Below are 25,481 nucleotides of genomic sequence, written 5' to 3'. Positions count from 1 at the left end.
GCTGTGTCCAGCCTGCCTTTGACTTTCTGGAGCGTTCCCTTGGAGGGACCCTGCATGGGGATGGTGTGAATGGGATGGGAAGGTCAGCAGGAAATATCCACAGCCCTACAAAGAGTTGATGTCTTTCTTCAGCCATCACTGTATCCCAGTGATATACATCACGCCATGGTTCACTGGATCCCCTCAGCAAAAGCTCAGGCACTCCACTGTTTGGGAAATTGCTAGTAAAATGTAATAATGCAAAACCACATCCCTGTTCCTTACAGCCTGAGAGCATTTTTGGTGAAGAAGGTAGCTGAGAAGGAACAAGAAAAGCTGTAGGACTGAACACCACTGAGACAATAAAATTAGGTCCAATATTTAATCACCTTTTCCAATAACTGCTCCATATTTTTTGAGAAATATTTCAAAGAAATTTCTACATGTCTTCACAATGAACAGGTGAGGTGATGATGAAAGATTTTGTCTAAACAAAATTTAAAATTTTACTTTTGAAATTAAGTTCTACACAGTGAAAAAAACCAAACAAAACCAAACCAAAATCAGTACAATATTGGTTTTGTCTTTAAAAAACCAAAACAGAACAAAGGTTAAAAAAACCAACCAACCAACCAAACAAACTTTATTTTTTTGGAAATACAGTCTATCATAAACAAATGTGTTAGATGTCTAATATTAAAAAATAGTGAAGATAACTTTATGGAGATGAAATGAACATCAGGGAGGGGTTTTTATAAACTGTCTCTCGATACCACTAGGACCTGGGTAGCTGTTGTTTGGGACTACCAGTGCAGCACATTTGGTGCAGTGTAGATTTTTTTGGTAGAATATACTTATTTGCTGTCATAGCAGAAGAAGCAATTAGCTGATATTTCATGGGACAGTCTCACAGGAGTAATCCTGAGGCAAAAGCAGCTCCACCATGAGATGAGACACTGGAAGGAGGTTTAGCTGGGTGCCCTCCAGGCCTGCGGGTGTATTGAGCTGCCCCACTTGATCCCTTCGTGCAGCCTTTCCTGTTCCATCAGCAGCAACCTTGCCACTTACAAATGCTTCTTCTTTTTTATTGCCTCTGCCCTGACAGCCAAGCTCTTGGCGCAGATGGTCAGGATCACGATGAGGACCCCGAGCAGGAATGTAACCACAGGCCAAAGGAAGCAGTGCAAGAGGACAGTCTCATCGTGGGTGCGCTTCAGCATCACATCATCTGGCCTGTGAAGAAGAGGAAGAGAAGAGAGAAAATATAAATCAACATCATCGATTCATCATAAGTGGGAAATATCTGCCATGAAAACATCAAAGGTGTTTTATTTGCAATAGTGTTAGAAAAGGATAACGTGGACCATTTCATTCACAGCTTTTGTTTGCCTATCAACACAGGCCACGAGGGCTTTCCACTTGCAGTGTTTACAGGCTAAAAAGTTCATTCATATTGAAAAAAAAATAAAAAGAGAGCAGTGGTATTTTTGGCCTTCCAGGGGTTGTGGTCAACACAAACAGCTGTGAGAGATAAATTATCACACTGTAGATTGAAAAAATACTTAAATGAAAACATAATCCAAGGCAGCAGTTATGCATGTCTACCTCAAATGGCATCAAGCACTAAAAAATGAATTTAAAGTGCATTTAAAACATCCCTTGAGTCCTGACCTATCCATGGGGCTACCTATAGGCTACTGATGAAGCCCTGGCTGTGGTCTGGGTCTGGATGGGAAGCCAGTCCCTCTCCTCCACACTGCATGCTGCTGGTGGCCCAGGCTAGCCCAGCCTGGTGTCTGCACAAAACCCACCCACAGGAGGACTCCTGCCAAGGCTCAGGGTGTCAGAGGCTCCCAGCTCGGCTCCTTCCCAGCAGAGGCTGCTTCAGCAGTATGCTGTGTTTTCGTACTGTAAACAGCAGCTGCTCAGGTGAGCTGAGTATGCTCATAAAGGGACACTTTGTAGAGCCTTCCCTGAAAATCTGACCCACCTCTGCCAAGAGCATCTAACACAGGGTCGTGGTTGGGTCTGCGACTGATTCATGGATTTCCAAAGGAAAACAGAGAGAACAGCAAGGAGAAGGCATCTCAAGAGGCTTGGAAATTTAGCTGTGATGCATGTCCAGAAGATCAGATGTCCATCTGCCACTTTCAAGTGTGAAAATTTCATTGGAAAATCTGGTGGCAGGTTTCCCTCAACTCTGGCTCTCTCTGCTCTCTCTGCAGCTTAACAGAGTTATTAACATCAGTCTCGTGTCATTTGCACTTCACTGCTGCTTTCCCATCTCATCTAGGCCAGAGACGTGGTCTGCTCAAAAAGTATTTGTAGAGGAAGGAAACAGAACTTTCTCCAATTAGGAAAATATGTGTAATCTTGACTCATATTGCTCCTTATTTATATTGAACACTCCCATGTTGTCTCATCTACCTGATGTTAGCCAGGTCCTGGGGCTTAAACTCTTCTATCATGGTGGCAGGTGAGAACAGGTACCTGTGCACTGACTATGCTGTTGGGACCAGAAAGCAGCGCTAAGAAAACATTACCTGTAGGGAAAACAAGAGGAAACTTTTTCCTTCACTGAGAAGTTACATAATGGGGATGCCTTCAAAGGTTTTAGCCATTCCTAAAGAGTTGGTAGAGCCAGGCCACCAGGCTACACCTGATCCTTGATTTATCTGCATTTGGGATCTCTCCCCCAAAATTGCTGTGTGGAGGTTCCTCTGGAGGTTTCCCACCACTAGCACTATTTGTCTCTCTTCATTTCTGTAGAAAGGAGCAGAATAAGATTGATTATGAGCAGCTCAGATAAATAAATTTGAAACTTGGCAACATAAAAAAATGGCAAAAAGAAACCCAGTTGTATTCAACAGTGGAACATGTGAAGTCTGCTCAACCAAAATCCTCCAGTCACATAATCAGGCACATGTGGAGACAGTAATTTCAATAAAATAATACTAGCTTTATGGGCACAAACTCACCAGTTTATGCCATACAAATGACAGCACCTGAACAGAAAAATCCTTTCACAGGAGGTAAAATATTGCTTCCTTCATACTTACTGTATCATCATCTGTGAATAATAGAGTGCTCATTGGCAAGTAGGCTGCGTTCAGTCCTCACAGCTCTCAGCTGAGAAGTGATGTTGAATTTATGTATTTTTTTTAAGTGGATACCAGTCAAAGATTAAAAAAAAAAAAAAAAAAAAAAAAAAAAAAATGGTAAGCAAACAAACTAAGAAAAATTGACTAAGAAAAATTGTATAGTGAAAGACAAGAAAGTGTGATTGGGGTGAGCAAGATACCTTTTTGACTGGATTTTACCTATATTGGAGAATATCCATACCAAAAGTAGCAGCAAGGGATGCCAGACATTAATTATAGATGCAATTGTAACTCTTGCAACTTTGTAATGTAAAAGAGTTCCCTTTTTGGAAAAGAGTCAATGACTTGCAGAGGCCTTTAAGGAAGCCTCAGGATGAGTTTTGGGTTCAGGTGGATGCTATTGCTATTTTTAGCTACAGCAAAAGTCTCTGTGTGTCTCCTACATGGCAGAAGGTGTTCAGGAATTCACTGTCAACTGCTCATAACATCTTTTCAGTCAATGTTTCAAGTCATGACTGGGTCCCCCCTAAAATATGTCATTAAATGACTAATGGAACAACATTTAGGGCATTAATTGCCTTCCCTTCAAAAGGGGGGAGTAGTCCTCCTGGAGAGCTACTTGGCACATGGAAAAACTCAGGGGCACCCTGGGATGTAGCCTCTCAGTACTGACACTTGCACCAAAAAATGGTGGGACAAATCTCAGCCTTTTTCCTACTTGGTTTAATGTATATGGTCATTCTGGGAGAATTACCGTGCTCTTTATCTTATCCCAAATCAACTTCTGGACCCCAGGAGCGAATGAGACAAGCTAATATAGGCAGATAACACGGCTGACAGATAGATGCACACTCCTGGATGGCAATGCCCTGGTCATCTGCCTGCAACAGCCCATAAAAACTGATCAAGAACAACTTTGGTATTTCTATCCCTGTGATTCCCTCTCTCTCCTGTCAGTGCTACCTATTTGCTGCATCTGCTGACCCACGTGGAGATGTCATAGGGTGTAGGGAAGAGCACTGGGAAGCACTGGGATGATGGGAAGAGGCAGTGGGAGAAGGGAGCCTGGGTTTGGCATTACCCAGTTGAGGAGTCCTCCCCTGCAGATGTAGCACCAGGGCTGACAGCAATTATAAAAGGGGCTCTGGAAAACAGCTTAGAGAGTGTAATGGCATCAGAGGGTCCCCCCAAAATGTAGCTTTTACAGCAGAGGGAAATACCAGCGGAGGGGACATTTAAAAGAAAATTTCTATTATTCGCCTTTGCAAGATAACTCACTTTACATCTCCTTTGGGTACTGAGTTTGCAAACAATGGGAAATAGCAACTTACAGGGTGAGGAAGGTAAACCAGCCCTGCTGCACCTCCACAACATGCTGCACAAGCCCCCAAGTCCACATCCTGCTACCATAGCCCAGGCCTGGTGCCAACAGGGAGCCCATACAGCCCATCTGGCCAGCACAACTCAAAAAGCACTATCCAGGCAGATGAAAACATCTTTGACTGAGAAAAACACTCCAGTGGCACATGGGATGTACTGGACCAACAGCTCTGTGGTGGTGAGAGCATCCCAAGCATTTGGACCAGGCATGCAGCCATCCTCTGCAGCAGAAACATTGCAGCCCTGGCATCCTCATGGCTCTACAGAAGATGTGCAGAGGTAACATCTCTGTTATGTTACAGAGGGGCTTGGGGGTTCATCATGGCCCAATGTGCTGCACCCTGTGAATTAGGTAGCTGGGCTCATCCACGGGTTTTCTCTTCCTTGGAAAGAGGGATATGAGGGCACAGGGTGGGTGACTTGTGAGCCAGACTTGCAGACTGGCATGATGGGCAGTGTGAATGAGGGCCTCAGAGCCCACCTGGCTAAAAACCTGAGGAACAAACATGTTCAATTTCAAGTGACCTGTGTCAGGTTAAAAACCATGGGTATTTCATGTGTGATCTTCAAGGTCCAAAAAAAAAAAAAAAAAAAAAAAAAAAGAAAGACTGGGGGGAAATTAGTAGGACACAGAGTGAGTTAGAATGAGAATTAATCAGAATAATTAAATTTAGCAAAATCATTAGTGATTAATTAAGAATTTAGCTCACAGAGGATAGAATTTACTTCTTACAGGTTGATGGCATTAGTTTAGGGGAAGAACTATCCTCTACCTCCAGAAAAAATGAAATCTCACACAGAGCAGAATGACCATCACTACCCAGCAAGGAATCTGAAGGAATCAGTGGGGTGTGCAGAGCAGCTCTCCTCTGACCTCTGAGTCTGCAGAGTGTTAAAGAACATCCCTGAGACAACTCCTAAGCAATCCTGCAAAGAACCTGAAGGATAGGGGAGAACAATCTGCTTGTAGAAAGTACCAAGAGCATCAGGCAGGACTGCAGAAGCCCTGCTTGGCCAGCAGGACATAGCCACACTACTGAGCACCTTGCTGCAGTGTCCTGCTTGGGGCTCAGCTTGTTACTGGGGCACTACATCAGTGTAAAAGAGGTAATCCACACGTTTTGAGTCAGAAATGTGCACACACACAGGTATTCCTCTTGCCAAGCACAGAGAGAGAGCATCACCAAGAGAGCAAAGTGACTGGTGATGAGCCCTGAGGTTTCTGTGACCTATCATTGTTACTTCTGAGCCCTGAGATAATCACAAGGGCTGCACTGAGAGATGAGAGCAACCAGAGCCAGGCTGTGCTGGTGGGGTCTGACTCCCATGATATAGATGACCAGGAGTTAAATGAGGTAAGGCCTTCAGGAGAATGAGCCTTTTCATGGTTACCACTTGCCCTGGCAACAGAAGCCCCCAGCAGCAAGAAAGTACTGCAGCTGTGAACAATGGCAGATGCAGGCCAAAGAAGCAGAAAATTGTAGCTGAAATCTTTGGAGTTCATCTCCAACACAATAACTTCTCAACAGCAGAAGCAAGGAGACTGCAAAGGAGCCCCAGAGCTGCTGTGGGATAGGATGGTGCATCAGAGAAGGCTAGTGGGGCTGGGCTGAGAAAAAAAGGGGATGGTGTCAGGGGGAAGGGAGAAATGTACATTTTACAGGCAAGAAGGAAAAAGAAGATAAGAGAGATGGATGTTCTTTCACAGGAAACAACCTATTTCCTCAGAAAGAACATTAAATAGCTATCAGGACACCCAAACTACAGTGGCATAACTATTTTATTTCTGTACACCAATGTCAGCATGTAGTGAAACTGCTTTTTTTACTTTTTCTTGCAACTTTTGTAGAGGTGCCCTGCCTGTTCCCAGCAGCAGCAGCAGGCTTGTTGTTTGGCTTGGAAACAAGAAATAGGTGGTGTCCCTGTTTCTGAGGGAAATCCTCTCATAACAAGGATGCAACTTTGATGAAAGCCCTGCAGCATCATTCCCTTGGTGCTAAGGCAGCAATGACAAACCTGAAGGAGGTACGTCATGCCTGGAAACATGTTTCTTTTCCCCGTGAAAATCAGCAAATATAATTAAACACATTGCCTTGTCCCTGCAAGTGTAGCACATTTAACAAAGCCATCTTTGCTCTGTGACTCTCATATGATACTTCAGTTCCAATATGTTGACCAGGGGAGTTGCAGGTATTCCCCCTCATCTTGGTTAAGGACCATCTCCTGTTTTCAGCACTCGAGCATATACAAAGCCTCTCAAGGGGATGCACCCAAACTTTTAGTGACACCAGTCATTAGTGCACAAAACACTGGCAGAGGCAAGAGAGAGACTTGGTGGGACAAAAGGGGAAAAAAACAGCATACTTTCAAGCCCTGGTCAGGCATCAAGACCTGGTTCTTCTGTGAATGGTGATGGCCACAGTGCAGAACCGCCACCACCGCCCAGCAGCAGTCCCAGGGTGAAAGAATGAGCAAACTAAAGGAACAAACTAAAACAAAAAAACCAGCAATCCCCTGAATATGAAGTGTCTGCCTTAACTGTGAAAACACACCTTTCCCTTTCACTGGGCAGACAAGGAGGAAAGAATTCTGTTTTCATGGCTAAAAAATGAGACCAGGGCTTATTTTTAGCAGACTTTGAGCTCAGGACTGGAGCCTCATAGGGTTCAGCCCAGGGCAAACTGGATTAATTGTTGCATTATGCAATGCATCCCTGTTAGGTGCTGCCTAGCCTTCCATAACAGGATAAAGCAGGCCTCCATTCTCTGGAGCAATTACTGAACAACACAGGAAGAATTTCAGTGCAGGGGTTACCAAAAAGTCAGGTAGGGCCAAACTGTTACAGCTAAAGTTATGTAAACATTTTGGTCATCAGTTATGCATCAGGTCATGGTGAAAACTGACCAAGGTGAGGGCACAGAATAGAGAAGCTGCACGAATATCTTTTGCATTCAGACAATCTGGATTTTAAGGTGCTTGCAGTCCACATACACTTCTTTTGCCCATGATTATTCACATTCCTTCACTATGACAAGCACTCAGCAGCATTCTCCCCCTCTGCCCCATGCTGTCAAGACACAGAGATGCTCAGCTGTATGACTGTATGGCTGTATGCAGGGGCAGTGCTGTGTCTTAGTAATGTCCTTTCCCTCTTATGCCCAAGCACTGCTCCACAGGTAATTGAGTACAAGAAAGGATAGTTAATAGCAACATGGTGGTCTGCTGGAGGCAATTAAGTTAGAAAATTTAAGTGAAGTGCCGAAGCAAACCAAGATTTCACCCTTTGGAGGTGAGCAGCCCTTTTACCTGAGTACCCATGGCCTCTGCAGATAATTATTCCCAGGTAAGTGGCCTGCAGGGTACCCTGATATCACTGAGATGGTCACTAACAACTAGAGAGTGGGTTTTTTTTCAAATCTCAGGTGAATTCATGTACATGCATGCAGCAAGCACAAAGAAGTATGAAGTGTGGGTGGCTCATTTGCTGCTCTGTGGTGAAGAAACCACAGGGTGTTCTCACTGTAATACTGGGTGAAAACAGAGCTAAAAAGCAATAATGCTACATAGAATATACACTAGTAAGAGATGACTTGACATATGTAGCTCTGCCTGTCTCTGTATGGCATGAGACCAGGCATCTTGGCTCAGGAAGAATTTGGTTTCTCTCGTTTTGTTCGTGTCAATGGGATCTATAACCTTAAGAATAAAGTAACAGCATCGTCTCCATCCTTCCTCTTACCACAGGCCCCACACACTTTATGACATGTAGATGTGACCCTTGTTTGCATGTGGCTACAGAACCCTTGGGGTACTTGGTGTGAGTTCTGGCAACACTGAAGCGTTGTAGCTCAGTCCCTTCTCAAACCTTTAGCAACAGCCTGAGAACTTTATCTGAACTGGTCATGTATTTTATACTCTGAAATACTGTGAGGTGGTTTCTGCTGGGCAGGGCTCCCCAGAGACCAGAGAATCATCACACCAACAGACAGGAACCTTCACCAGAGGTTCAGAAAAGTAACTTCCTCACACAGCTTGTACCACATGGCCCAAAGCTAGCCAGAGAACAGTGGGAAAATAAAGTGCCTACAGTAGGCAAGCAAAACTTTGATTTCAGTAAAACTCTGTGCTTTGATTCCCTAAGTTCAATGTCAGACATTAGTTGTGCTGAGTCTCTCCATTTATATTAACAGAGAATGATTGAAATTGTCGAGTCTGCTACTCACCTCTTTTGTAAAACTTGGGACTGTACAAATGACATCACTTTCTTCTACTTTTCAAATCAGCCTGTTGAAATGTTCCCCACCAAACTGAAGGGAGATGTTCTCTCCAAAAATGTGCTCTGCGTGGAGCAGTAGTTCTGAGAAAGATGCTACATTAAGTTTGCTGAAGAGGAGACAATGTTCATTGGTTGCCTACGTATTTATCTAGAATTTTGTTTTGCCATTTCAAAGGAGGGAGTATTAATATTGAAAATACCACTGTCCCTAAGGATCTTACCACTATACTCTATGTGTTATACAGACTAACACAGAAGAGTTAGCTCATCCACACAGCTGAAAAAAATACTGACAGAAAAGATACATACTTCTGTTTCAAAGTGAACAGATTTCCCCCTCGGTTTGTATGATTTTTTGCTGCTTCAGAAGCTGTTTAGTCACCAGAGGTCTAAAAGCATAACGAAGGAAGCATACTCTGAATCAGCAAAACTTATCTCTTGAAGTGCATTCTTATCTCCAGAAAAAAATAGGTGGTGTACATATTTCAGCTTAGACTATCTTCAAGTATATCTGGCAGCAAGCCTCTCTTCTGCTGTATATAAACTGCTGCACAATCAGCAAAAGGCAGTGTTTCAGGGCAGCCATTGAGTTTGGCAAGAACATTTAACATTTTAAGATGCATCATCTTTAAGGAAAAGTATCTTGCTCCAGTACTGCACAATTCCTCAGGGTCAACCTACATAGATGGCAGACCCTAGGAAGCATGCAGCCTCTCAGAAAATTTTGCCTTTGCTCCACCTACAGATGTGGTGTGAGAACCAGCTCACCTAGCTTTGGACACCTACCACCTATGAGTATGCACCTGAGCAGATCACCCTCATCTCCTTTACCAGAGAGAAATAAACACCTCTGACCTACAGTAGGCCCTTATTTTGGAATAAGAAGAAAAGCTCCTGTTTTTCTCCACTGACTAGCAAAGCTACCTTTTGCCCACACAAGCCCAGATGAATCCCTTCCATGATGTCTCCTGCACAAGATCCTGTGTTTCTGACTCCCCTGCTCTCTCAGGCAGAGTCTGCTACCGGTCCCAGGTCTCAGCAGTGTGGGGAACTGGCCGTACCTGCCTACCCATCAAAGCCAAAATCATCACTTGGCTCTGGGCTAGCAGACACAAGAGTTGGCACCTTGTGGTGCCAAAACAGCTCCCAAGAAGGTCCCAGCCAGGTCTGATGTCACTGCACAGGCTGCCCTAAGTTTTAACCCCTGCATGCTGTAGACAGCACTTCATCCTCACTGTAAGAAACAATTGGGTTCTGCTATTAAGATTTGGCTTTTTCCCTCTGCAAAGAATTAATCAGGGACAATAGGCTGTCATCCTGGGCATGCCAACTAGGTCTATTGTCTCTCTAGGGAGGGGATGACAATCATCACCAGCCTTGGACAAACATGAAGCCCCCAAGGCACCCATGGGGCCATCCACAGAGGAGCTGGACAACTCTGTGCCTGCCACCCCCCTCCAACTCCCTGATTTCTCCAAGGTCCTTGCACACACTGGCATCCGTTTTCCTTCTGTGTCTTGACAAATCTCTGATGTCACCATTCCCACATTAAGCCCTGAACTGTACCAGCAAGAACTGAACTATTCCCACAAGATCTCCCTCATCTCTTTAACTGCCAAGTTACGGTGGGGTAGGACTTGTCTCCTCCTGTGGCAGACATTTATTCAAATTCTTAACATAACTACCAAGAAAAGTCTCAGCTACACCAAAATTACTTATCTGGTCAAATTAAACAAGTGTTTAATTTATGTGCTTCCAGAACTGGAGTCTAAACCTCACGAAACCTTTGCTGACATAAAATATTAAATATCCCATGCTAAATATTCTTTCAGCTGCCCTGGCTACATGGGCCTGGCATCCCAATGATAGCTGTTTCCCCAAAGTCCTCCAAGGGTGCCTGCACACTGTGGTAACACTCAGTTGCTGCTGCCAATCTTTTATTTCCTATCACATCATCATCAGAGACAGGCAAAAGGACTCCTTCCTCTTCTTACTGAAGGAAGGAAACAACATGTCACCCTTAGACACATGTAGTTCACATCAACATTGGAAGTAAATGTAAAAATTGAAACAGAAAAGGAAAGATGCTTTAAGTTACAACTTCCTACTCTGCAAGCATAGATGAAAACTGGCAGTTCTATGAACATTTGTTACACGCCTGGTTCATTAATCCTCTGTGAAGACAATTTCTGAGCTGGTTTGCACTACTAGACTGTCTCCCCTTTTCTTCTAGGCCCTCATGAATGTAGCAGGATTTCTCTTCCATGGAGGCAAGGAATATTAATAACCAAGAAGGAAATCTGAATTTTAAAAAGCCAAGTTGTTTTTTGGCATAAAATGACTTGTTTTAAGGGCAACTTTCCTCAGAGTTTTATGCTTTTACTTCAAATGACAAAAACACTTTTAATCTTTCTGAGTAGCCTTTCATCAATAGAGCTGTCTTGCAAAGCTCTTCACTAAACTCTGTGTGCAAAACCTCAGCACTGTATGGGTGGGTGTGTATATACACAGGCATGCATTTAGATATTTTCAAACAGAACCAGTAGGCAGCTGTTAAACAGATGAATAACCACTTCTGTCTGTACACCTGCGGATTACTCACCTCAAGTGCTGGTTAAAATAGCATGTAAATGGTTGGGAGCCCACTTTCTCTTTCCAGTATTTCTGCTTGAACGTGACGTTCTCAGAGTTCTCCTGATCATCTCTTGCACAGGGAGGGATGTAGGAGCACTGCCAACACATGTTGCAAAAGGAAGTTACTTCTGTGCTCAAGAGTGCAGGGCATTCCTTCCTCTGCATTTTCCTGCTAATATCAGTCTGACTGAAATGAGTATGGAAAAGTAAGTACAGGCACCAAAGAAAATGAAGTTATCTGAACTTCACTTAAATAGCTAGATGATTCCTGAAGATACTGGAAAAGAATATGCCAGCATTCAGAAACCAAATACAGGCTTTATCATATTTTGTTCTGTTATCAAACCAACCTGCCACGTAACACCTTGAGTTTTTGCATGATGAGTATAAAAATTATTGTTTCTGTTCTATGTGTTCCTAGTTAGCTTCATGGATTGGATTTGAATTACTGCCTATTTTCAGTGAGTTATCACAAATTTTCAGTGAGTAATCACAAATTTTGTCTAGCACCATGCTAATGAATAACCAAAATATCCCAGCAAGCTTTTCCAGGCAAGCTTTCCCAGGCAATGTGATATCTGATACCTGGCTAATACCCTCTGGCAAAAGTCAGGTATTCTTCCACGGTTACAACACAGGGAAACAACCACACAAAGTTCAAAGCTCCACTTCAGCAGAAAGGTTCAGCACCTGCTTCTACTGTATAGAAGTCAGCAAGAGTTGAGTCTCTGCAGACCTCACCCTCAGACATCTGCTTCAAAGCTCAAAGAGATGAAGGCAAGTTCCTCCTAGGGCTCGTTGCACTTGGGTCTGGCCTTTCAGAGGCTTGGCTCCGGGTTGCACACAGTCCACATATCTTCTTTACAAGTCTCATCCTTAATACACCACCCTTCCCTCCTAGCCACGGGGAGTTAAGCAAGAAAAAAAACCAAATAGTCCACTGAATTCAAAATCAGCAGTATCATGGTATCAGGCTGGATCAATGGGCTGAGGCCAGTTGTATAAAATTCAGTAAGGCCAAGTGTTGGGTCCTGTACTTCGGTGACAACAACCCCAGGACACGCTACAGGGAGAAGTGTCTGGCAAGCTGCCCAAAGGAAAAGTACCTGTGAATGTTTAGCAGTAGCTGCCTGAATATGAGCCAGCAGTGTGCCCAGGTGGCCAAGAGTACCAACAGCACAGAATCACAGAAAGCCAGGGGTTGGAAGGGACCTCAACCCCCCTGTCAGAGCAGGGTCACCTACAGGAGGTCACACAGGAACACATCTGGGTGGGCTTTGAATGTCTCCAGGGAAGGAGACTCCACAACATCCCTGGGCAGCCTGTTCAGTGCTCTGTCACCCTCACAGTGAAAAAATTTCTCCTTGTCTTTATATGGAACCTCCTATGCTCAAGCTCATTTCCTTTGCCTCTTGTCCTGTCATTGGGCATAACTGACAAGAGCCTGGCACCATCCTACTGCCTCTCATTGCCCCTCATTCTCCTTTTCTCCAAGCTGAAGAGACCCAGCTCCCTCAGCCTTTCCTCACAAGGGAATCATCTCAATCATCTTGGTCACTCTGCACTGGACTCTCTCAAGCAGTTCCTGGTCCTTCTGGAACTGAGGGGCCCAGAACTGGACACAATATTTCAGATGTGGCCACACCAAGGCAGAGTAGAGGGGGAAGAGAATCTCTCTCGACCTACTAACCACCCCCCTTCAGATGCACCCCAGGATGCCATTGGCCTTGTTGGCCACAAGGGCACATTGCTGGCTCATGGTCATCCTTCCATCCACCAGCACCCCCAGGTCCCTTTCTGTACAGGTACTTGGCTGGCAATGTTTTTGGTCTTGTAGCACACTTTGGAAGCACCAGCCATGCTCCTCTTTCCTCCACTCTCCCTGTGCACAAACATCCTGGACACAGCAGAGTTATCACAAAGACACCTGAGGGCAATACTGACTCTGCTCTGTCCATCTGACAGACACTGACATCCCATTCCATTCCATCCCATCCCATCCCACCTGGCCCTTTGCTGATCCTTCTTGTTCAGCCCAATGCTCCCAACCTTCTCCAACCTGATGTTTTTCTTCATGATACTTTTCAGATACTGCTGTAGAAATGGTACCATATCCCATCAGTTGTACTCTCACTGCCTATGTCTGACTGTAATCTATACCCTCCTCTTCTCCTGGACTCCAGGTTTAAGGGATATAAGAGAGTAAAAGAATACAGGCTTTACTGAGTGTCCCCAGCCAGCCACTATTTATCCAGCACACAAAATGCAGAACTGGACAGAAGAGCTAGCTACCAATATATATTCTTCTGCCTAGATTCCTCAAAGACTCTTGTTCCTGTGGTTACAGATCCAGTACACAGATTCTCTCTCTCCTCTGAAATATTTTCTCCCCATGTCTGAGCCTGCTCCTGTCCTCTGCTACACACCACTCTTCTGCTGCCCAGACTTTCTCTGGATCCTTCAGAGACCTTCCTGCCCCCTCAGATATCCCATGAGTTCTTCACAAAGTTCACAACCTCATCAACCATTGTTCATTCCCATCCAGAGATTCCGTCTAAGAAACAACTGCAGAATTCTCTTTTTCCAAGACATGTCCATCTGAACAGACTAATATCAGGCTGTAACAGTCTTCAAGGACAGCTCTATTACAGAGGACTTAACAGGTTCTAACATCACTTAAAATGCTTGTAGATCAATATTAAAAATTGAGGTTTTTCAGGGAAGGGATTTTGCTTGGCTTGGGAGGTGTCTCCAGACAGCTTCCCCATTCAATACATCCATCTCCCCCTGTGTCATAGCAAGACAGTGCATGGGAGCATCACCTCTACCTGCCAGTTGGGTACAGCAGTGAAGATACTACCTGAAACACAAACTAGACTCTTTGCACAAGTAATCTCAATGGCAGATGGCAGAAAACAGACTGGATTTATTCCCATCTCTTCCTCTTTAACTTCATGTGGAAAATAAAAAGGAGATACCTGGTGGCTTGCCATTGATGGGATCTCAGTGCTTGAACCTGTCAAGGTTAATTAACCTTTCTTAAAGACAGGCGTGGCCCCTGTCCAAGGCAAAATCATCATTCTATGAATCCCACAGGTCACCGTGAAACATCTGAATGTGATGAAGGCCTTGACCCACAGTGAACACTCAATGTCAAATTCAAATGTGGACTCATCACCTGCTGCACAAACACTAGTGCATGTTTGCCTCCCCAGGATGCCAGCACAGTTCCCACCAACCTGGCATTTATTTTGGCCCCTTCTGATCTACACAGGTGATGGATCTCTCTTTCCTCAGCCTCTCAAGAACACTTCTTGGGGACTTTGCTTGATTGGCTACATTGCCCTCTAAACCACAGTCAACAAGCAGATAGCATAACCTGGTAGCATAACCTGACTTTTGCTGCTGCTAGTTGGTGGATCAGCCTGAAATGAACCACTTTGGCAACAGGCAGTTTCTGAAGGGTCAAATCCACAGCCCTCCCCCACAAGACAGGGCATTAAATCCTGCATCAAAACATAAAGAAATGCCAAGTGTTTGAAAGCAAGCTACGGAACCTTGTGCCCAATTGCAGCTCACTCAGCAACATCCCCTTACACTGGAAGTGCCCCATTCTGTATTTCTTTTACGTTTTCTCCTTGAACAAGTCACAATGAAACTGGAGAACAGGATTCCAGATTAGACATGTAGAATAAATCTAACCAAGTGGAGGCCTTTTCAGTGGATCTTTTGGTACATGCTGCCATAATTGCACCTCCTACACTATGTCATAGCAACAATAAAATTATTATGCAATTCAAATAGTGTCTCAATTACACAGCTCAAAATCATTATCAGGCTAATAATATCCCCCCTTCAATCAAAGCCAGTGTTTGGATAGATGGATCAGAATTCAGTTCAGTTAAAATGTCAGTGAGCAGCTAATATACCTTTACACCAACATTTTGTAAGATTTGTATCTGTCTGCTGCCAGATGCTCCCACTTCAGCGTCCCTGCAGATGACCTGGAAGATTCCTGATCCCTCTGAACACTTAATGGGAGCAGATGTTCTTCCCTATCACAGAGAAGGGGTAGAAGCATGAATTCTTGACTATGTGTTACTTTCCAGGTTGCATCTCATGCTTTTCAAAGTCTTGCCTAATTCATTCACAGTTTTATGAAAAACAAGTCACATTCGGTAGGCTCTGAGGAAAGCTGTCTCAAGCCTGGAAGACTCTGTCTATAGGATGGGACCAAAAAGTCTCAAATGCAAAACAAACTTAGGGGCCCAAAGTAGAAGCAAATTTGCCCACCAGAAAACAAACTGATGGCACTAAGAAGTAAGTGTCCAGCCTCAGTCTCCAAGTGACTTGTAGAGAACTATCATCCTGGCTGCTGATAAACTATGGGACACAGCATGTACCATTTGTTTGGCAAGGTAGAGAGCCCCTGCATCATGTGCCACACAGGCTTATGATAAAATGAAGAAGCAGAAACGACTCTCCAGATGCATCTGGAGATGCATCATTGCAAAAGTACAATGCACCACTATAGCAAACAATTTCTGACTCCCCATCTCCAAGGGAGCTTGGTCAGCATGGCTTTGATAGCAGGGGGCTACAGGGGTGACTTCTGTGGGAAACTACTGGACACTTCTCCCCCATGTCTGGCAGAGCTAATGCCAGCCAGGTCCAAGACAGACCCACCACTGGCCAAGGCTGAGCCCACCAGTGAGGGCTGTAGCATCTCTGGAATAATGTATTTAAGAAGGGGATAACATTCTGTGACACAGTCATCAAAAATAGGAGTGAGAATGTGTGAGATAAACCACTCTGCAGACTCCAGGGTCAGTGAAGGAGGGGGAGGAGGTGCTTCAGGCCCCAGAGCAGACATTCCCTTGCAGCCCATGGTGAAGACCAGGGTGAGACAGGCTGTCCTGCTGCAGCCCATGGAAGACCCCACACTGGAGCAGGTAGATCCCCAGAGGAGGCTGTGACCTATGGACCCATGATAGAGAAGCCTATGCTGGAGCAAGTTTGCTGGCAGGACTTGTGATCCTGTGGGGAGTCCATACTGGATCAGTCTGTTCCTGAAGGACTGTGTCCTGTGGGAGCAACCCATGCTGGAGCAGCTTGTGAAGAACTGCAGCCTGTGGGAAGGACTCATGCAGGAGAAATTACTGGAGGACTGTCTCTCATGCGACAGACCCCATGCCAGAGCAGGGCAAGAGTGTGAGGAGGAAGGAGAGACAGAGACAGTGTGTGATGAAGTGACCGTAACACCCATTCTCTGCCCCCCTGTGATGCGAGGGGGAGAAGGTAGAGGAATGGGGAGTGAAGCTGAGCCTGGGAAGAAGGGAGGGGTAGGGGGAAGATATTTTAAGGTTTGGTTTTATTTCTCATTACCCTACTCTGATTTAATGGCACTAAATTAATTTCTTCTAGTAGTCCTTGTGTGTGACAGCAATTGCTGATTGATCTGTCTTTGTCTCAACCCATCAACTTTTTTCCAGCAGAGGAGGGAAGCAAAAGACCAGTCTTGGTGGGCACCTGGAGTCCAGGGTCAACTGACCACAACAAGCAATTCCTAACACCTTGAGTGAGCATCTCTGTACACTACTGGGTTATCTTTATGGCCAGAAAGGGAGGCAGCACTGCCACAGCTGAGGCAGGATATGTGTGGGATACTTGCTCCATCGGTACAAAAAATGCCCCCTCCCAGCTGACTGTACAGAGGAAGCTGGAGCTGAGGATCACATTTGGTTTTCCCATCAGGCATGATCAAACCCACAACCTCCCACAGAGGCTCGAGGCAGTAAGGAGTGGCCCAGGCAAAATGGGCAGTGGGGTTTATCCCTGGCACCTGGGGCTGCTTCCAGAGGAACTGATAGACAGCATCTGCAGTTTGCCCATCATAGGCATCAACCTGAAAACAGATCCAATGCTTCACCAGATGCACCAGACCCTCTGAAAAGAATTTGAAGAGTTGGGGATATTTTGGTGTTAAACTTCTTCTGTCATGGGTCATGTTTAATAAAGTCCAAAACAAAAAAACAGTTCTATTTTCAGGAAAGATCATCTAGTCAGGCTGAGTGGTAACAGACAGAGGCATGGCAGGAGCAGGCAGGGATACAAAGCACAGGCAAGGAGCAGTGTCTGGCTGCTCTGCTCCTCTGCGCAGAGACAGGGACAGGGAGAACTGTGTTGTGCTGCACAGCTGCTAACCTCAGGCTCACCGTACTCCCCTAGAAGTTTCTTCAACAAAACGGTTGGCAAGTTCTTTTGACACTATGCTTAACTTTAAACATAGAAGGGGAAACATCTAAAAAGACAGAAAGGAGATCTTTTTAGCAGCTGACATAGTCCACTGGCACTTCATCCAAACAAACCTACAGCCTGGCCCCCATTCTGGACGTATGCGTCACTGATGCACTCTGTGGCACAAACAAATTGACTTTAGAATTAATCCCCAAAAAAACTTATCTCAGAGATTATTATTGCTATCAAGACAGCTGAAGGAAGGATACCATCCCTCCACTGAAATGTCTTTCTCAAAGAAAATAAAAGGGAAAAAAGAAGAAATTCACAAATCACTCAGACTGAACATGAGTGCATGCCCAGTGCTGTATATACATATTTCTGGATTAACTGTGACCCAGCTGTATAATCTTTTAAGAGCTAAAATGAATCCTGTGCTGCACAACAATGTGATTATCTTAGGAAAAAAGAGAGAAAAATATATTCTTCTTCCTGCAGCTAGACCTTGCTAGAACAGACAGGTAAGTAGCTGCTGATATGTTTATAAGCTACAGAAAGCTTATAAAATTAAAATATTTTTAATTCAGTACACTGGGAATTTTTGGGGTGGAGTGAAGCTGCCAAATCATTCACTATTGTTGCATGCTGTAAGGAGCCTGAACTGTGCCTTTTCCACACTGCTGATTTACCAGGAAAAATTGCTACCCCACAGAGAGAAGCAGATAACCAGAAAGTAAAATTTAAAGACTGCTCAAAGAAAAATTGGTCCAATTTTCTTATTCCTATTCGGTTGGAAATGATTAGTGTCTTTTTATGTCTAATTGCATGAACACAAGTGAGTGTGCAAGAAGGTGGCAGAAATGGGAAGGGCTCAATGGATCCTGAAGGGTTCATTCATAAATACATAATGGATCTCAAACATTAAACCCAGCAGACTCCTAGTCTATTGGTATGACTAATCTATTTCAGAAAAAAATACCAAATGCTTTTAAAAGCTCTGTCTTTAAAGTCAGACAGCCTTTAGGACAAAAATTAGAAGGAAAATAATTAGAAGGACTTCATTGACATTAAACTTCAGAAAAAAAGGAAAACAAATGTGACATCTATATATACTTCATTCCTTTAAAAGCATATGTTTTCCTAAAGAGACCTAAACAACTCCTTCAGGTAAGGAAAACAACTGGAGTCAATTTTTTTAAATGTTTTTTTCCACTTAGTTAAATTCAGTTACTACCAGAGAATACAGCTGCATAAAAAATCACATCCTTTCTGCTTGGTCTCAATCTGTAAGCTCAGATTCAGTCCTCAGCAATCAATATCCCAGGATGAATAACCCATACCTAGAGATACAGGGTACATGCTAGAGAAAATAGATATTTGTGAAAGTGTGCAAGTACAATACATTACCATCACACAGCCCTGTATTTCCTTATTAATTGTTAAACAAAAATAGGCTCCTAAGTGACATTTACATGCATCACTCCTCAAGCTCTTGGTGCCTTCCTAGAGAAGCTGCAATCCAGCCCCTGGGCAGGTGCACTTCTCTTCATCTGCTTCATTCTCAGGCACCATCCAGCACTGCAGCTTCATTGTTCATCACTTCTGAGTGGTGCCAACAATGTAATCTAAATTCTGTCAGACTTACTCTGCCACTTCTGGCTCTGCTAATTTTTTCCCCAACTTCCCTTCTGAGCCCACAAGCTGCCAAGGTGAAAAAAATCAAGCCCCAAATCCCAAGTTTTTGCAAATTACTTTACCTTCCAAAGGAGAGATCCACACTGGTGTGTAATTGTGACTCGAGATGGGAGGCTGTACTGGACACCTACGTCTGCTCCCCTGCACCCAGAGCCCTGTTTCATACTTAGCACAACCCTGGGTACTGGGCTACATTAACACATCAATCAAAGAGCTGAAATTTGATTCTCCAATACACTCCGAATTTCAGGCTCTTTGAGAGAAAGAAGGTGGTTCTGCCCTGTTCTTTGTTTTCTGGAAACTACTTAATGAAATCTCCTCCATACAAGCTGCATGCTGGCAAGGTGGTCTTGACTCAGCATGAAAAGAAAAAGGAAAAAGAAGAATAATTGCCCCTGAAGAAAGAAAAAAAGAAAAAAAAGAAAAAGCACAAGTGGCACATCATCTTCAGATCACCTTAGTTTGGTGGAAGATGCGCCTTTAAAAACTCTTCCCCTTGGTCCATTGTCATGTGGATGATGGAAAAGAATCAAAACAGAACGGAGAAAACTTCTGTTTCGGTGCAGCCTCTCCCCAGCTCCCTCTCAGCAGCGGCTCCGTTAAAATTTAAAAATTTCTCCTTGCGCTTCGGGGACTTGCTCTGGGAATCCCTTTACCCTCCGGGACACAGGACTGCAGCTTCTGTCACCGCACAGGCGGACAGATCAGCTGCCCGGCAGCAGGAGAGTTTTTCCCCGGCTTCCTACCAGGAAGCGGAACGGGAGCGGGGAAGAGAGAAGTGTGAAGAGGGATGCGGTGATGGGGGAAGGAGGACCGGGGAGAGGAGTCCGGCAGCGGAGCCGCGATGATGTTGTCCCCTGTGCTGCTGCCCTCGGGGCGTGCTCGGGGCCGAGGAGTCACTGCTCCCACGGGAAGGAGTGTGTAGGGTTGGGCCGTTTGGAAGAAAATATAAAAATGAGAGAAAAAGATATATATAGGGTGTGAGTGTATATATACAATATAATACTATATATATGCTTATATATACACTATATGCATATAGTGTTATACTATACTATGTCCTGGACTATTATATAGTGTAGCACTATACATCTAGAGATAGGTATACAGATACACACTATATATACACACACTTACCATGTAGATACTATATACATCCTGTACAGTATTTACATATATACTCTATAGAGAGACTTCTTGCTAAATAACAGCACACGGGCATTTGAGAGGGATGCTCCGCGACTTCATCCACCACCACCCCTCCATCAGAGAAAAAAAAACGGATTCGAGTCTACCCCCGAGCTTTCGCTCCGGTTGTGCGGGGGCTCTCACCTTAGGGTTGGTGCGTAGCTGCCGCTCGTCCTCATGGAGCAGGGCAGGGGCGGAGGAGCGGGAGGTGCGGACCAGGACCTGGAGGCAGGGATAGCGGGCGGTGCCGCGACAGGAAGCCCCACAGGAGAAGGTGCAGGCGAAGCGTTCTCCGAGCTGCCGCACCGCCAGCACCGTGCAGTTGGCGGAACCGCCTCCGCCCCGCTCCTGCAGGGCCGGGCGCAGCCAGCAACAACCCAAACCCAACAGGGAAAGCAAACCGGCGGCGATGAGGAGGAAACCCAGCCGCATGCTCTTGTCCTCCGCCTCCGTGTACTCGTAAGCCGCCCGGCTCCGCGCCATCGCCTGCTTGCCCCTGGCATCTGGCGCCGGGCATCCGCTGCCATCGGCTAAAGCTCCCGCCGCTCTCCGCCTCCATCCCCGCCTCCTTCGGGGCTGAGGGACCCGCGGGTAACCAGGAGGAGGGGTGGGGGAGGAGAAAAAGAAAAAAAACAGATAAATAAATATAATGCAAACGCAAAGCTGGCTGACCTAATTCAAGCCCCTCTGGGAGTGGAAGGGGACAGCTTGCAACAGGGATTATCTGGACCGGGAGATTTGCTGTGGGGAGGACTAGTCCGGATTAATAGGAGTAGTGATGTGCAAGGTGCTGTATCTAGAGGGGTGCAGACTGGGGTGCAGACGGAGGGGGGAGTGGGGGGGGGACACGACTAGGCTCTAACACGCCCCTAGGGAGCGCTGGGGGGAGCAACGCTTCAGGTAAACCCAAAATAATAAAATCAGATCTTGAACCAGGCCATGAAAATAGTTCATGCTTCCCAATTCTCACCACTGCCTTGGTTAAGTCCTGGAGAGTCCATGTGAAATCATGCTTAGTACGCCCATGTATCAAAATGTCCCTGTGTACACACGGAGCTGGACCCAGAATTAAAGAAATTAAATATCTGGAAAGCAGAAAGTAGCTGCTGTTTTCACCTTATTAACTGAGAAGGGAAATCATGGGAGTTAGTAGCATGGTATCTTGCCTCAATATGACACAACAGGGATAGATCAAGTCTTTCATCATTACTTTGAAGATAACAGCTAAGCAAGACCATAGCTGTCAAATTTTTTTGCATAGGAATTGCTTTTGACAGGAATGTACTGACCTTTGAAAGGTTTCCCCAAGAACTGCCCTCTTTGTAGCAGGTCTGGAGAAAAGCAGTCAATCCAAGAAAAAAAACCCTTATTTTGTTTATGACCCAGCACTTCCCACCGTGGCAACACAATAGAACAAGCTTTTTGGTGTCAAAGTAGTATAAGCAATAATTATGTTTTTATTCTGTTGTCTTTATCACAGGCAATTAGGTAGAACAAAAGGTGACAGACAGACAGATGAACTTGATACAGTAGACATGAAGGTACAGAAATAACAGAAAAATAATATGGGAAATAACACTTCCCTCTGGCAGCCTTTTTCAATCACTTTCCCACTGCAGAGTGTGGATCTATAGGTTCTCCAAATGGACTATTGAGCAAGGTTTGGCAGGAAGGCTTCTGAAAGTCCACACTGTGACATGCATATAAACCGATGCAAATATTATCCTTGGTTGCACCAGTGCACTAGCACAATCCCCTCAGGCCAGCTGTTCTGTAGTACATTTCCCTAATCCAGAAAATATATGCCAGCTCTAAGCCTGGAATTATTTTTACATTAAAAATGTGCAATTGGTTTTTATACTAGACACTGAACTCATTTTGGTTAATCCTTGGCTGTGTTCATCCATTCACATCAGTAGAGCACTGCTGCCAATGCTTGTGGTGATGTCAGTCTCTAATGGTGGGGCTCACTGTTGAAGGCTTTTACATTATATAAAAAAAAAAAAATTTAAAATAAATTTTTTTTTAAGAGAAGCCCCAGCCCTGCTTTCCTAGTTTAGATGGGCTGACTTCTCATCTTTCTTACCTTCTGAACAACCAGTGCTGAGTCTCCCTACATTTGGTACTCAATTAAATTCCTTGCTGTCCCCTGTACGTAAAGTGCTGCCAGCTGAAAATTTAAGGCAACAACTAACCGGGCAACACAGTAACCTAGAGAGTCCTCCTGCGTTCATCCAACCCCTACATTGTTCATGGTTGGAGAAGATGATGAGGCCGTATTTTAACTAGAAAGAGTGTCTAACACTCACCAGGTAATCTCACTGATTTTGAAGTCCTTCACAAGTAACTCAATTGGGACTCAAAGTCTGTTTGGATCAGTTGGAAGTAAAAAATTATCAATGAGAGTAAAAATTATCAAAGAGAGTAAAGCTGGGTACTAGGTGCATGTTGTGAAGCTTTCAGCTCTGCTATCACCTGCTGAGGGAAGGAGTCAGGATGCTGGCTCCAAGACCATGGGCTGTATCAGGGGCAGCCAGGGCTGAGAAAGCCAATGTAGAAAGTTTGATGCCTGTACGAAATTTTCAACAGCAGGAAAAAAGGTTGCTACACATTTTTCAGGCCCCTTCTTGCCCCACAACCAAAAGGTAGGCTTACCTGGGCCAACTTCTGGTTGTAGGACCTGAAGACAGGTCCTATGGCCCTTGGCAAGGATGCCTCCACCTCAGACGTGTATCGATACTGGATGGGCCACGGTGGGGCTCTTTGCCACCACACACTCACAGGGACGAGCTGATGGGAATGGGCTCACACATCCCTGCTTCCTGGCAGAAGCCTGGCAGTGGTCCTGATGATGTTGATCACAGAGCTGCCTCACACTGTCTTCCATGAAAGTGCCACTAATGAACAGCCTTTTCAAACAGCAGACGTATACATGCACAGTAAAAATGCCTTTTTGAAACCAATACTGTGACACTCACCGGAGAATAAATCAGCCTTCAAGGGGAGCCAGATGACAGTCAGCAGGTAGAAACATACCCAGTGGTGGGGCAACAACCAAGAAAGACCTTTCATCCAAAAGAAGAGTGTGGAGGAAGCTGAAGAGTTTCCAAAGAAGTTTACTGATGACAGATCAGACAGTGCAGCTCCAAGGTGCCAGCCTTCCCTTCACTCCTCACCAGGACTGCTTCACAGGTGATGCAGGACAGTGCAATTGTGAAAACTGGCTGATTCACTGGATTATTTGTTAAACCAGAAGGAGTGTAAAGCAGGAGTGCTTTAGCAGGAAAATCCTGATGTATTCCCACGTCTCATATAGGCACGTTAATACCAACAAGGGAACATGAAATGCAAATGACAAACCTAAGTCTAGGAAAATAATAATATGCATGTTCAGTTAGCACTGCTAATTCTGAAGTGGGTTGAATAAATCAGTAATATTAAAAAATACTGTTTGATGTACTTTAACATGGCTTTTAAAAACACCAACCAAAAAAAAAAGTTTAACTCCAATAGTAAAAAAGGTTTTAAGAGGTAAACCTACTGAAGTAACTTCAGTTTCAAAAGTCTTTAAAAGGTACTAGAAAGTTACAGATTTGTGGAAATGATACTACACATGCTTATCAGAGGAAAAAAAAAAAAAACAAAACAGCCGCATCATTTTAATTTACAATATGAAAAAAATGCATCAGTTGTCAATCCAGAGTAACTACTTAGATCAATTTGCATTCTTTTACTAGAATTCAACTTCTACTAGCATAAATTTTACGGAGCAGCAAATGTTGAGGAAAACAATGAAAGGGTACTGTATTTGAAAACTCCGCACACTCATAAACCTTGCTTTAATAGAAACAATTGTTATATTTAGGATCTTAATTCAAAAGCACTGTCTAGTTACCTCATGCTTAAGATGACAACTGCATTCAGAATCTCTTCTCAAGCATGGCTGCTGGCAATCAAACTTCCTTTTTTGTTTCAGTCAGCATCCAGCCATGGAAGTGCTTTCAGTCAGAAGTTACAAGAATTTAATTAAAAAAGAAAAAAAAAATTTAAAAGTTATTCCTTTTTTGTGACAAGTATCTTTGAAATAGTGTTAGTTATAAACTGAACACCCTTCTTCAATAGCCATCGCCACCTATGAGTCGTTAGAGATTGAGCTGACTGCCCCACGCTCCTCTCTGCCTTCCAGCAGTGCTTATGTGGTTCCAAAGATGATTTATGTTCTCTTTCTGTTACCAGACAGAGTCCTTCAGCACTTCACAAGCTATTTTGCATCTGATCTACAATAAAGAACTTATTTTAGGGATATCATCAGGTTTCATCAGTCATCAGGGCTTTTTTTCCATGAAAACTATAAAATAGAAACAGAAAAGTATGAAAAATGTTGGTTTATTGATAGAGAGGATTTCAGAGGTGACACGCAGCGAAGTGGCATGCCTGTGTGTCATTGCACCGTACAGATGTCACCACACAGTTGTGTAAGAGTGGTGTGGTCAGTCATGGACCCTGACCCACATGTGCAGCCAATACTTGAATGGACACAGTCATGTGCAAAACAGTTTCATCTGTGTGAGGATCTGCAGCCTTTCCTGGATTACTCAGGTCTTCAATTAGACTAGTCAAGCCCATAAAGCTTCTCATGTGCTTAAGTATTTGGCACCAGGTACTAAGGCAGAGGAGACTGAGTCCTTGATGATTTGTCTGCTCATTTTTGAACACCCAGGTGAAGCATCCTTACCTTCTTCCTCCATGACTCCCTGGTACCCTCAACTTTCCCACAAACAGGGGAATATTAGGATAATCAAGTGGATGAAACACATTTTAATCCCGAAAATTCAGGGCAGTGGATTTCCAGAGAAACTGGAGCGAACTACTCAAGATTTATAAACAAAATGCAATAAGGGATGATGAATATGAGGGAGTGTTAAATAGGATAGAAATAGAAATAGTTCTTCTTTCCAAGAACACTGCATTTATGACTCAGAACTTACCTT

At 44.4% G+C, this 25,481-nt stretch overlaps 1 protein-coding gene across 1 annotated transcript; it reads right to left on the bottom strand.

Annotated features, from left to right (window-relative positions):
* Positions 1–347: 347 nt before the first annotated feature.
* Positions 348–21,180, bottom strand: KCNMB4 (potassium calcium-activated channel subfamily M regulatory beta subunit 4). Its single transcript, XM_071766735.1, has 3 exons — positions 20,635–21,180; positions 11,339–11,466; positions 348–1,212 (listed from the first exon to the last, which is right to left on the bottom strand). The coding sequence occupies exons 1-3, from the start codon at positions 20,971–20,973 to the stop codon at positions 1,044–1,046; spliced, it is 636 nt and encodes a 211-aa protein (XP_071622836.1). The 5' UTR covers positions 20,974–21,180; the 3' UTR covers positions 348–1,043.
* Between the last annotated feature and the right edge of the window lie 4,301 nt (positions 21,181–25,481).

The sequence above is a fragment of the Heliangelus exortis genome, chromosome 1, assembly GCF_036169615.1.
Source record: "Heliangelus exortis chromosome 1, bHelExo1.hap1, whole genome shotgun sequence".
NCBI lineage: Eukaryota > Metazoa > Chordata > Aves > Apodiformes > Trochilidae > Heliangelus > Heliangelus exortis.
This window is presented reverse-complemented; position numbering and strand designations above follow the sequence as displayed.